Here is a 13,933-nt window from a genome sequence, read left to right as displayed (position 1 = left end):
ATTATGCTATTCTTTTTTCTGATACAAATAGATTGGAAATACTGCGTGATTCAATGTACCGGATATCTGAAGTCTTGGGCACCAGCGAAGATCGGTTTGGAAGAACAAGAGGGAGAAGCCGATGGCGAAGCTTGCAATTTGTCGTGTTTGGTCGCAGTCGGTCGAATTCAAACTGCACTTCCAATGTCGTCAACCTCGCCGAGAAGACCACGTCTTCGAACTATAGAGTTCATCTCGAGACACGCAATGGACGGGAAATTCTTGTTCGTGGATCAAAGGTCATTTAGAATTAGCTACTCTTTTGCAATAGAACGGCTATGACGATGACGATGAAGAAGAAGAAGAAGAAGAAGAAGAGATAGCTTTGGCGTCCATTGAAAGACCGCAAATGTTAATGAAGTCTCTCTTTTTCTTTCTCTCTTTTTTCTCTCTCTCACTCTCTTTTTCTCACTCTCTCTCTCTATCTCTATCTCTCTCTTTCTCTTTTTCTCTCTTCTGTGGTAAAGAAAATAATAATATAAAATTTTGTTCTTATGCCTTTAGAGCCACACTGGTACTTGGTTTTCTTCCTCAGGAACTTTTGGGTACTAGTATGTATGAATATTATCATCACGATGATATACCACACCTCGCAGAATCACACAAAGCTGCATTGCAATCTTCTGAACGTGTTACAACCCAAGTAAGTATTTTTTTTTTTTTTATTATTTCTTTTTTTTTATGATAATCTATCTTTTATTGAAGATAAAATCGTTTGTTTTTTTCTTTCTTTCTTTTTATTTTTTAGGTATATAGGTTTAGAAATAAGGGTTCGAATTTTGTCAGGCTACAGTCTGAATGGAAATCCTTCAAGAATCCATGGACCAAAGATATCGAATATTTGATAGCCAAGAACTCGACCGTCTAGTGAGTTTAATCTTGTAACATTATCTTTTTTCTTTATTGCTTTTTTCTATCTTTCTGATAAATTCAACATCTCTTAAACCTTTCTCACAATCTCGTAAACATGTTATTTTATTTATTATATCATTTTTTTTTTTTTTTTTTTCAGTTGTGACATTCGACAAGCTGGAAATAGTACGAATAAATCCGAAAATTCTAGTGTACAAGAGAATTATGAATATTTCGCTCAAAGTATGTATTACGTGCCGACAAGATATAATGCGTAGTCTCTTGACAACGAAGAAGAAAAGAAAAAAGGAAAAATAAATCAATCAATCAATCTTATTGAATTTTAGGTAATGGCGGTTTGGAAAGACTTATCTCGAGTCACGTAGAGGTCAGTAAAATTGGACGTCAAATAGCGGAGAATGTTTTGGATCTTCAAAGACGCGGTGAAGATTCATCATCAGGAAGTAGTCCAGGTCCGGTTGTGGAATCCGCATTGTTGAATACCGAGGTAAATATATTTTGGATAAAATTTGAAATGGATATACGTGTGTTAGGAGTAAACTGTCTATACCAATATTGATATTAGGGATCATCTTTCCGACCCAAGTCGCAGATTACGACCACGGCTTCGCCAGAAAGAATTCACGAGGTCTCGCAAGTAGGAATAAGTGCTGATAACAGCAGTAGCAACCCAACGTCCACGTACAACCATGTAGCCAACAACGTTCAACTCAACAGCATCGCGAACGACCAAGGTCATAGCTATTACTGTCTCTAAGGAGTCGTTTATTGGTGTGTAGTGCGAATGCCGGATTTATCAGAAGAGAAGAATAGAAATATGTAGATCAGAAAGGGAGATAGAGAGAAAGAGAGAGTAGTTTATAAAAATACACAGAGTGTATACAATCGGCTTGTAGATATAATGATTTATGTACATGATCATGGAAATATATGTATAAAGTAGAATCGCATATATATGCATGTTCATGAACAATGTTCATTTTTCGTATATCTTTTCCAAAGACATTGCTATCTGATTTCTTTTTTTTTTTTTTTTTTTTCTTCTTCTAAGTAATCTTTAACAGACATCGAAATCTTCTTGTTTGGTTCACTTTTTTTTTGTTCTTTTTAGTCTGACTTACCTTTATAAATGGAGATGATTATAGTAAAATGCACGGTTCCGATCAAATTATTCTCCTTGGGTATAAATAGTGAAATATCACGCGCAACGTTACATATACCTCCTTTTAGGACCGTTACCAGACGAGGATATGATGGAAATGATCGGTGGGACTGTTATTAATGAGTCCCCAAATCCTGTGCCCTCCGATGGAAATGATGAGGCAGCAATGGCTGTGATCATGAGTCTTCTGGAAGCTGATGCTGGCTTGGGTGGCCCTGTTGATTTCACCGGATTACCTTGGCCATTACCATAGTGTGGATTGCATTAGTGGTTTCACACATTAAGTACATTAAAATTTGAACATACTTATATATAAGAATCATTAGTGAAAAAGTGTATATACTATAATTCCTTTCCGATACTTTGACAAAAACATTTTTTAAACACACACACACACACACACACACACACACATAAATTTTTTAACGAATCTTTCAAGTATTCCGATTAAATGGTACACTGGTGTTAAGAAAAACTTGAAAGCACTTATTCTCAAAATACAAAATGTGTAGAGTTATATTGGTGCTAAAGTGGTGCTGCGTGGAACGTAAATCAGTGGATTCTATGTGACATCGCTCAAGGTGTGTCACTATCGACAATTCATTTTCCACGTGTTATGAATATTTCTTAGCATTTATTGTTATACAACAACAACAAAAGAAATACAATAACACGATAGAGTATTTTGACATTTTATGTGCTTAAAACAAGTAAAATCTACATGGAAAGAAATGTATCATTTTGTGTGTATGACAATATTTTATGTTTGCCAAATTTAGTTTTTGAAATAATTTATACAACACTGATATGACATTCTCAAAAACATACTATGAGGGATAGTGTTGATGATGATTAAAAAAAAAAAAAAAAAAAACAAACAAACAAAAAACAAAAAAAAAGAAAAAACAAACAAACAAACAAAAAAATTTGTCAGTGTTTTTCAATTTTGCTAAGAATAATAACGTTATATTTGTAAATAATATAAAAGGATCTGTACTCTATTGTATCGTGATGCTAAGTGTACCTAATTAATATTTAAGGATTTCAGCATTGACTTGAAGATGTCTTTTACTATTATGGAGACAACTATGGTGTTTAGAGTATCACGGATGTTAATGTTGTGCAACGTATGGATTCTTAATGATGAACTACAAACTAATGTTAATTTTTCAATATGTGTTATGTAAGTATTTGTAATTGATGTGATTACATGATCGAAAATCATCTAATTTTAAATATTCGACAATTTTGAACATATCCATTTTGTGTTAGACACATAATTTCATTTTACAAATAATACTCTCGTACATTACGAATAATTTATATTTCATTAATTTCAATGAAATATGAAATATTAAAATGTATCTTACTCTTCGATGGATTATATTTTTGCATGTGATTAATTTATTATTTTTATTATTATCTTCTTTTTTTCTTTATGTAAATAATCATGATCAAGATACTCCTTGAAAATTTAATAAAAAGTAAACAGAAAATTTTCGAGTCTGATCTGAACGATAAGAATTATATACTGTAATACGATTATTGTATTATTGAATACTCTCATTGTACTAATTTAATTTATTCTCTCTTCCATGATAATTAAATTTATAATATACGTCGAAGAGTGAGGATGAAGGCTGTGAAAACTGATTCTTTTGCTCTGTAAAAATGCTTTATGTGCAAGTAAATATTTGTAAGTTTAAGAGTTATTAGATTAAAAAAAAAAAAAAGGACAAAGTAAAAAAAAAAAAAAGAAAAAAATTAGAAGAAACTATTTAAGATAAAAAATTCAGTATACGACAGTTTGCTTATCTACAATTAAAATTATCCTATCCCTTTGACGTTAATATCTCATAAAGATAATTTATCTTAAATCTTTAATATAAACTCAAATCGAGAGAGAGAGAGAGAAAGAGAGAGAGAGAAAGAGAGAGAGAGAGAGAGAGAAAGAGAGAGAGAGAGAGAGAGAGAGAAATAGAGAGTACTTTCTGAAATTATTTTTTAACTATAGATCGAATAAACGATTCAAAAAATTGATAATAAGTTTTAATAGAATTATGATCTTTTTTGTTACTACCTCTTTATTATATTTGTTTACCTTGTATTAAATGAAGGAGCATTATTATTTCTAATCAAAATGATAGAAAAAAAGGAAGGAAAAATAATATATTACTTTAAAAATATTCTTTGATATTATTATATCAAAATTTATATAAAGTTTTTCATTAAATTAATTATATATATATATATATATATATATATATATATAATGAATCTATAATGAATCTATAATGAAATACATACGATTTAATATAATACTACAATACGATTTTACACCATATGTAGAGCATTGATGATGCAAATTTCATCTCTGATAGAAATATAATATTAGTTATTAAAGAGACCTATCAATTAACGTTTTAAGATAATAGTAATTTATCTGTATAATTGTTTCATAAAACTATATACACGTATATAGATTGTATATATGTAAATTTATATATGATATCGATACGAATGTACAAGATATGGATTTTTTTATTAAAAAGGTGCAATTATATTGCTATGTAGATACTGTAATATTATCTATAAATTCATGTTTATATACATATTTTTTCAATGGACAATGATCTTCCAGTTTTAGTTTTTACCTCATCGGATACAAACTCGATATTTATTTCTTTGGATTTCTTTGAAACATTTTTTGGGAGATGCATAATTATTATTTTCTTCTATTATAGAATTGTTTAATGCGTAGTTCTTAAAAGTTTTTACATTTTTTTTTCATTAATTTCACTATTAAAACATCTTTGGGAAAATATTTTATTACCTTCCAAGTTTGTTCCATTGAAAGAGAATATTCGACGTTTCAATCATTAAATTCATTCTTTATCGTACATCTTCTGTTTTGATTTTTGTTTTTTGAGGTTCGGACTCTAAATTTTCCTTTACTTTAGATTTTTTATGTGATTTTTTAATGTTAATCTCATGATGTGTGTCATATTCATCATTGGTATTATGATCATTGCTATATTTATTCTTTGAAGATTTTTTACTTGGTGACGTATAATCTGATGAATAGTCATCTAATTTCTCTTTTTTAATTGTTACATTTTCATAGTCTTGTTCTACTTCTAAAGTTTTTGCACGTTTTCTTTTATGTTTCTTTGTTGATCCACTTAGAGAGTTCTCATTATCAGTTTCATTATTAACCATAGATTTTTCTGTTTTAATCTTGACTTTTTGTTCTTTATCGTATAGTTGCGTATATTCTGTCTCGCTACAATCTTCTACTTTAATTTCAACATAACCAAATTTAGATTCAAAATCTGTTAGAGATCTTTTTATTCGTTTCTTGGGAGATTTGCTTCTATGACTTGTAGATTCTTCTTTAATGTTATTTGATTTTGATGATTTCTCTAACTTAATTGGTGTTTTGAATTCATTTTCGGAATGTTTTCCACTTTCTAATCGCACATCTTCTTGTACTTCATTATCTATACTGCCATTAGCATCGGTAGAAAACTTCAATTTTTTAGAATGTTTCTTAGATTTCTTCAGGTGTTTTTTCGATTCAGTTTCGGTATCAGTAGTAGACGTATCTCTTTCTACTTTAATTGTAACGTTATTGTAATCATACTCTGGTTCCAATATCTCTTTAAATTTCCTTTTTAAACTCTTTTCATGTTTCTTCTTCCTCTTTACGGATGTTTCATCACCATTTAAATAACTTAGATCGTTGTTAGAAATATTTAAATGTTCATCATGTTCCGCTTCATTATTCGATTCTTCAGATTTTGTCAAACTTTTGTTATTATGTTTTTTATTTTCTTCGTCTTCTCTATCTTGATTATCCAAAGCCTTTTTCTTCGTTAAGTGTTCTTCTGAAGACACTTTTTTCTTTGTTTTTTTCAACTTTTTCTTTTTTTTAGTAGACTGATGTGCTTCCACATTTGAATTATCAGATTCATCGCTCCCATTTATTTCATAAAATGTACCATTAGAAGAAACGCGTGCAGGTACTTTACAACCTTGTAGATAGTCGCTGTGTAAACAAAAAAAATTAAACCAAAAATATATAACACATACTTTTCTAATTTATAATTCAATATAATTTCTTTTTACTTTATAAGAAAAAAAAAAAATCTATAATTTACTTACACTTCGTTTAATATCCCTCGAATAAATGGTAATCTACTAGTAAAATCTAAATTTGTAACTTCAAATCTAACTTCTTGTCCGATATTTACCATATCACCTGGCCAATTTTCTACATTCTCTGGTTTGGGAATAGAAACATTAAAAGCTTTGTGCATAAGTACACCAATATAATTAGCACCTTTTTTATGAACGACACCTAAACAGAAATGTTATATATCGATAGAAAAAGATCATAAAATAATCTTAATAATCAAATACATGTTTGATTGTATATATTACCTTTCAATAAATGACCAATTTGTGGTCTGAATACATAAAAATCTGCTTCAATATCAATATGAATAAAACATGAATCGTAAAATATATCTCCAAGTGGAGTAAGTAATTTTGGGTTTTTATAAGCTAAAAGGAAGCCTTGTAATCTGTAAAAAATTATACAATGACATACTTATTAGCGTTTATTGATTATATTATTGATGTACGTACTCTGAATCATATGCATTCAATCCAGAACTTAATATTTCATTCAATGCTGCACTAAGATCATTCATATGAAACGGATGCAATCCAAGATGCTTTTTCATACGTTCGAAATGAACATGCGAATCTTCATCTTCTAAAAGACCTGCTAACTCTAACAGAGACCAGGTTATTCCTGTGTATGGCCTAAACTTCATTTTATTTATAATATATACTCGAATGCATGCAGAAATCAGTCAATAAGCTTGAGAAATAGGTTATGCGTTGTTAATCTAAGTCGATAAGGTTAAGTCTAAATAATCGAACTTTCACGAACTTACACGAACTTACACGATGCACGAACGACAACTTTCACGAAGTTGCAAACTATAAAGTGTAAACCATCATGAAATGAAAGAAAAAATATTTTCTTATATTTGTAATGAGAATATAAAATATTATTATTGAAACGGAAGTTTTTATTATTATATTTATGATAAATTTCTTGTTTCAATTATGTCCCTTTGGATAGCGATAAAATTACAATGTTAAACCAATAGTAAATTTTCGTCAGAGAAGCCAACTGTTGTAACAAAATATTTCTAATTGCGTAGTAAGTCGTAAAATTACTTAATTTTAAATTTGTTAAAATTGTGATGCATAAAAAAAAAATATATATATATATAAACAGATATATTTTAAAAGATATACAAATTATAAATTTTTTTATATTTCTATGTATGAACAAACTCATCGACAATACTAAATTGTGTCTACGCAGAAATGTATCAACGATTTTCCCGCCTTTTAATATTAAATTATTGACTTTGAAATTATTTTTGAAAATATCGTCGTCGTTGTTTGATATATGCAAAAGTTAATTTATATATTGATAGCACATTGTTTTCTTTGATATTGATATTATTTATAAAATATATACTTGTATATAGTGTATTACGTAATACTTTATATTCATTGATGGCAACATCCTTTGTTTTGCTTGGTTAAATTCTATGTGAGAATTGAAATAATTGAGTGTGACAGTTTATGTTTGACATCGTATAAATCTTTTCAATAATAATAAAAATAATTTCTAATAAATTAGTTATCGTTACATACAGAAGTTTTATGTAATAAAAGTGCATAGAATATGTATATTGTTGTTTAAATGGTATCTTAATACCATCAATCTTATTGAATTTAATTATGGACATCAATATGGAAGAATGTACTAATTCCACTCCTATAAAAAATAGCAAAGAGAGAAATAAAAAGAACACATTAAATGGTTATGTATCAGAAGATACAAATTCTAATTGTACGTCTGATTCGATTGAACTATTTTCAGGTAACACTTGTAAAATTCAAAGTTCTTTAAAAACATATATATATATATATATTTTTTTTCTCTGTTTTTTTTTCTTTTTCAAATTTTAGATGACGGAAATGAAAATGATGTAATATATTACACACCTAATGCATCCAAATCTACAGAGACTTCATTTTTAAATATATCTGAAACGTCTTTATTACATTCCAATAAACAAATCCTGTAAGGATGATATTTATTTATTTTTTTTTTTTATTTAACATATATACGCGGCATGTGATGTAAATAAATAAGTATACATATATATATATATATTTTTTTTTTCGTAGAACACCAATAGAGAAGACTGCAGTTATTCCCAGTACACCGTTAAGTTTGATACCATTTATAACAAAAATTAATGAACAGTGGACATCTGATTTAGAGACACCTCAAGCGGATAAAAGTGATTGGAAACAGACGCATGTAGATAACTGTCCAACATCGGAGAGTGTAATAAATTTGATTTAATTTTATACGTGTCTATATTTAATGTCTGACATAGTTTTATTGGTAATATTTCAGGTTGAAAAATCTGTTTGCTCCAAACAATGTACTCCGAATATCTCAAATTTTAAAAATGTATTCAAAGAATCTACTTCTACATCTCCTGTGATAAATTATACGAGAATGAGACGACGAACGAAAAGAAGAATTTTTAAGACTCTTTCTGTTGCTGTAGACCCTACAATCGATCCAGTTAACAATGAGAATGTGATTGAATTAGATAATCAAGATAACTCTAATAAAAATGATATCGTAGCTATGGATTTATGGGATAATACAGAAAAAGAAAGTATTTCTCCAGAGGCTATCAACATGCAGGATTTTTTTTTTAATGCTTCGTTTGCTAACATAGATCAAATTTGTGCCAACTTTGCTGAGAAGAATGATATATGCAATATCGAAAATAGTAATGAAATGAGATGTGTAGAAGAAATATCTATCAAGGATAATACTACGGTACAAAAGAAAAATATTAATCCAGATAAAAATGAATGCAGTGAAAAGAAAACATTACATAGCGATATTAAAGTAACATCGAGCGTATCAATGGCTAATACAGGATTTTCTACTGCGAGTGGAAAACATATTCATGTATCAGACTCTGCTATATCGAATGCAAAATCTTTGCTTGAAACAGACGATATTGTATCTTCCACGAGCTTTCAATTAGACAATAAAAGTAATGTACATAGTGATCTTAAAGTAAAAAAACAATCATCTTCGTCCTTTGTAACAGCAGGAGGTCGATCTTTGAATATTTCTGATAAAGCTTTATCTAAAGCAAAAAAAATGCTCATTGAGCAGTTAGAAGACGTACAAATTGATAAGAACCTTACGAATCAACTTAATGATCCTATTGAAACGGTAGAAGTTCCAAAAAATATTAACACAAATTTAAAGGAGTCTCCCGCGGAGAAAACTGTATTTTCAAACATTGGATTTACAACAGCAGCAGGTCGTAAAGTTGCTGTTTCAAAGGAAGCACTGAACAAAGCTGAAATTTTGCTTTCTGATGATATAAATAATACTGGTCAATATAATAATTTGCTTGATAAATCAATAAATAAACGAAAGAGTTTAGATCTATGCGATGGTACCTTAGATAAATTATCATCTGGTACAAAGAAAGTAAAACTCTCTGACAAAGATATTACTGTTGAAAAAAAAGATCAAAATTTATATGAAAATATAGAATGTATTCAAACAAATAATATTTTTTCAAATGAAATAATGGCTAGTACAGCTGCCCTTCTAGCGGATGAAAAGGAAAATGATCAAATCATGGAATGGAATTCTCAAGTAGAAAATTGTGAAAATGAAACACCGCCTAGTCCTATTATTGAAAGACAAGTACGAAGAAGGCATAAAAAAAGAAATTCACGACATAGCGAAAAACAGGAAGTTATACTTTCGGTTAAAAGCGATATAAACGTTAATATAAACGAAGGAAGTATTAAACCCGACGACACTTGTACAAAGGAACTTGTATCAATGCAAGAAAAAGATTTAAAACTTGACATTGATCAATCGAATGACAACGTTATAGATACTTTGCAGAAACGTCTTGAAGCTATTTCGAAACAAGTTAGTAATATAATACAAAGTATGTAAAAATATTTGAATTTTTGTAATATTTATTAATTAATGATTATGTATTGTTCTAGGAAAAAATAATTAAAGAAAAGAAGCTTGATAGGCCTAAAGCTATTAAAGGGAAATTGTTGTCATATAAAGAAGAAAATCGTAATGCACGTTTATCTTGGAAAAAACTTGTGGGTGATGACGTACCAAGGCTATGCACTCACGAAGAGGTATTAATAAAATATCTGTACATAACAATAACATGTTTGTATGTGTGTATACGTGTACAATTAGTCGCTTAACAATTTTTTTTTATTTAGCTTATCAATCGAGGTATATTGCCAGAAATATTAACAATCACATCTACCACAGCTCCGTCATTTAAATTCCGATGCATTGATTTCTATGGGTAAAATAAAAGCACTCCTCTTGATATATTTATTTTCTTATTTCATATTTTCCATATAATGATAATTATTTATATTCTGTATAGAGAAAAAATTATTCACAGAAATTCAGGTAGTTTGAAGATGGAAGATGGTGGCTATCTTATACCAGATAAAGATGATTATTTAGGAATCTCAGAAATTAAACGATCCTTTCTTGCAAGTCCAGGAGTTGATCCAAGTCTTCTTCCCAGAGATTGGATTGAAAATCATTATAAATGGATTATTTGGAAACTTGCATCTATGGATAGAATTAAATTTAATTCTATTAGTTTACCAAGGTAAACATTTAATTATTAATTAATTATAACATACTGTTATAGATTATTAATCCCCTTTTATTTATGTAACAATAATATAGATCGTTGACACCGGCTAACGTTATGGAACAACTTAAATATCGTTATGATCGTGAAATTGATAGATTGCAAAGGCCGTGTTTAAGACGGATTTTAGAAAAAGATGATAGCGCATCCAAAAGAATGGTTCTATGCGTATCGTATCTTAACGAGGTAAATATGCAATATTAATCGAAAATAAATATCATTATTTCTTTGGAAACATCAATATATTTTTATTTTTCTATATAGTCTAAAGACGAGGAAAATATAAAAACAACTCCAAAAGTATCAAATATAAATCATTGGAAAATGATTCTAACAGATGGGTGGTATAGTATCCCTGCTTCTATTGATATTACCATGATGAATTACATAATGTCTGGAAAAATACGCGAAGGTACTAAATTAATGACATTTGGAGCAGAGTTGTTGAACCTTGATCAGGGATGTCCTCCTTTAGAGGTATGTATAATAAAAAAAGAAACGAAAAGAAATTTTCCTTTTCTACTATTTACATTATTTTAACATTATTATATTATCAATTAGATTCCTCACGATGTATCTTTAAAAATTCATACCAATTCAACCAGAAGAATTAAATGGGACACTAAATTGGGATATGCGCGTTGTCCTGGACCTATGCTTATTAAATTAAAAAATGTTTGTCCGAATGGTGGTTTAATTGGCAAACTTAAAGTTGTGATTACTAGAACATATCCAATGTTATATCACGAAAAAAATGCTTCCGGAGAATCTAGTATGATACAATTTCATACCTATGTAGAAATTAATATTAATATTTAAATATTATATATATATATATATATGTCTATATAAATTATTTTATTTCAGTTTTTCGAAACAGTCGAAGCGAAGAGAAAGCTAATCTCGCTTACGAAGAGCAGTGTAGATCAAAAGTAGAAGCATTTTATGCAGAAGCTGAACAAAAGTTTGACTCTGCAAGAAGTAATACTTTCGAATCCGATGGTATCGATTTAAAAGGACGTAAAACAAATGTATTAGATCGTGATCGTGTAGTAGAGGAGTTCAAACAAGAATTACAATCAAAGTTACGTGAAAGTATGCCACCACGTCGACAAGTTTCATCGGTTCTTAAAGTTCGCGTGAACGAAGAAGACACTAGTGCAGTATTAACGATTTGGAGTCCCAGTGAAGATATCATCGATATTTTTAAAGAAGGAACTTGTATATCGATTCATAATATATTTGCTTCTGGCAAACGGTATGCGTTTATAAAAAAAAAAAATATCTTTTCATCGATCATTTTTACATATGACATTTTACAGAGCCGGCGACCTTCAGCTTACGGCATCTCGAAACACAATGTTCAATAAAGAAGGAATATGTAAAAATTTTCTTCAATCTCGTACATATACTCCGTTGCAGAGTATAACCGATTCTTCGTTTAATCCACTTTATGGAGAATTCGATACAGTAGGAATCGTTTCGTCAATCGTTGATTCCCCTTACGTAAGTGTTTATCCTTATTACATTTAAATTTAATTAAAAGAAGATATCTAATTGATACAATTTTTATATGTATAGGGTATGAAAAATTTTGATGCCGTCAATATAGCATGTCCACGCGAGAATCCAAAAGATGACGCATCAAGATCTTCTTATTTATCTATTTTGTTTTGGCAAGGTATATCTACGTTTGGGTATACAGAAATCCTTACTATTGGTTCTCTTATCTCCTGTAGCAATTTAGAATGGAGACGTGCTACCTCTTGGAATATACCAATTGCATATTGTACAGATAGAAGTGTATTTACGCGTAATCCTCGGCATAAACATCTTTGTCAAGCTTTTGAAAATATAAAGAATTTAATCAAGGTAGATAATTTTTATTTTGTATTTTTCTTTTTCTTTTCTTTTCTTTCTTTTCTTTTTTTTTATCTGTTAGATAATCACCATACTGTTTGTTTTTTAGATACCCTATGCGAGCTATGCCCACAAATGTGCAGAAGATATCTCATTGGAGATACAAAAAAAAAGATCTTCACGAACATCCTTGTATATTACTCCTGATAAAAATACTCTTGATAAAAATACCCCTGATAAAAAAACATTGAACACAAACACACCCAAATTAATAGGTTCCAATCCTCGTTCAGAGACACGTTCTTCTTCATCGATTAGATCGGTAGCTATACACAGGCGTTTAGAAAAACTTCATTATTACAGTAATCCACCAGAACTTTCTCCGATCTTTCTTAAAAATAGTTCGAGCAGAGTGTCTCTTGATTTTCGTTCACCCATTCGTAACAACAATTTAAAACCAACGGGACTTAATCTTGATCCTAAGTGATATTGAGTTTGAACTGTTTTTTTTTTGTTTTTTTGTCGTTTTCTTTGTTTTTGTTTTTATTATTTTCTTTTTTTTTTTTTTTAAATATATCGTTACCGTGCCATTTGTTTAATGGTTATATATTTAATGATGTAATTATGTGTGAATTAATATCTAAATAATATCAATATAGAAGAGAGAAATAATTTATATTTTTTTATATATGTTATGTGATTCAATATCAATATATGTAAAATATAAATCGTTGATAATCGATAAGAAAAGTTATTTTTAGATGAAATAGTTTGAGGGATTACTCAGAAGAAAATATATATATATATATACGATTCGAAAGTTCAGTCCATTCCAAAAAGTAACTTCTTTTTATCTATAAAGAACAAAACCTTTGAAATACGTGAAAAACAAGTTAGGGATCTAAAGTAAGTAACATTTATTGTCGTAAAAATAAAATTAAGTTTTTGTAACAAAATTATGATAACGTTTTACTTTTAAAATGATAAGTGTAACATTTCATGGAAAAATCACGTACATAAAATCACAAGCATATTTACGATTTAACAAAATAAAGATAAATAACTTCTATCTATACTCTCTATTATATTGCGATTGTCCTTTGTAGAGAAAGAGAGAAAGAGAGAGAGAGAGAGAGAGAGAGAGAGA

At 29.1% G+C, this 13,933-nt stretch overlaps 3 protein-coding genes and 1 long non-coding RNA gene across 9 annotated transcripts in view; 2 read left to right on the top strand and 2 right to left on the bottom strand.

The window, feature by feature from the left end:
• The window catches only part of LOC122631381 (aryl hydrocarbon receptor nuclear translocator-like protein 1), a 50,773-nt gene extending 46,755 nt beyond the window's left edge, over positions 1-4,018 (top strand). For 3 of the 5 annotated variants that reach the window (XM_043817020.1, XM_043817018.1, XM_043817022.1), the window contains 7 exons: positions 32-278; positions 544-682; positions 788-906; positions 1,052-1,134; positions 1,239-1,399; positions 1,478-1,646; positions 2,143-4,018. In XM_043817020.1, coding sequence (XP_043672955.1) covers positions 32-278; positions 544-682; positions 788-906; positions 1,052-1,134; positions 1,239-1,399; positions 1,478-1,646; positions 2,143-2,327 — 1,103 coding nt within the window. In that variant the 3' untranslated portion in view covers positions 2,328-4,018. Of the gene's footprint in view, positions 1-31; positions 279-543; positions 683-787; positions 907-1,051; positions 1,135-1,238; positions 1,400-1,477; positions 1,684-2,142 lie in introns of all 5 variants that reach the window. The other 2 variants (XM_043817019.1, XM_043817021.1) reach the window with 2 other exon arrangements.
• A 391-nt stretch (positions 4,019-4,409) lies between these two features.
• On the bottom strand, positions 4,410-7,043 carry LOC122630878 (DNA-directed RNA polymerase I subunit RPA43). Its single transcript, XM_043815892.1, has 4 exons — positions 6,725-7,043; positions 6,518-6,660; positions 6,239-6,434; positions 4,410-6,122 (listed from the first exon to the last, which is right to left on the bottom strand). The coding sequence occupies exons 1-4, from the start codon at positions 6,913-6,915 to the stop codon at positions 4,967-4,969; spliced, it is 1,686 nt and encodes a 561-aa protein (XP_043671827.1). The 5' UTR covers positions 6,916-7,043; the 3' UTR covers positions 4,410-4,966.
• A 568-nt stretch (positions 7,044-7,611) lies between these two features.
• LOC122630874 (breast cancer type 2 susceptibility protein homolog) lies at positions 7,612-13,742 on the top strand. Of its 2 annotated transcripts, XM_043815880.1 has the most exons (14): positions 7,612-8,045; positions 8,135-8,249; positions 8,357-8,519; positions 8,592-10,157; positions 10,238-10,384; positions 10,475-10,563; positions 10,648-10,881; positions 10,962-11,112; positions 11,191-11,403; positions 11,488-11,698; positions 11,794-12,184; positions 12,249-12,432; positions 12,508-12,798; positions 12,896-13,742. In XM_043815880.1, the coding sequence occupies exons 1-14, from the start codon at positions 7,904-7,906 to the stop codon at positions 13,271-13,273; spliced, it is 4,275 nt and encodes a 1,424-aa protein (XP_043671815.1). In that variant the 5' UTR covers positions 7,612-7,903; the 3' UTR covers positions 13,274-13,742. The 2 variants fall into 2 exon arrangements, with proteins under 2 accessions (XP_043671815.1, XP_043671816.1); XM_043815881.1 differs by lacking the exon at positions 8,135-8,249 and having other exon boundaries at positions 7,648-8,045.
• Positions 10,451-13,933, bottom strand: part of LOC122630888 — a 3,834-nt gene continuing 351 nt past the window's right edge. Inside the window, exon 2 of the long non-coding RNA XR_006327578.1 lies at positions 10,451-10,841. This is a non-coding gene — a long non-coding RNA (uncharacterized LOC122630888). The remainder of the gene's footprint in view (positions 10,842-13,933) is intronic.

The sequence above is a fragment of the Vespula pensylvanica genome, chromosome 8 (genome assembly GCF_014466175.1).
Source record: "Vespula pensylvanica isolate Volc-1 chromosome 8, ASM1446617v1, whole genome shotgun sequence".
Lineage (NCBI taxonomy): Eukaryota > Metazoa > Arthropoda > Insecta > Hymenoptera > Vespidae > Vespula > Vespula pensylvanica.
This window is presented reverse-complemented; position numbering and strand designations above follow the sequence as displayed.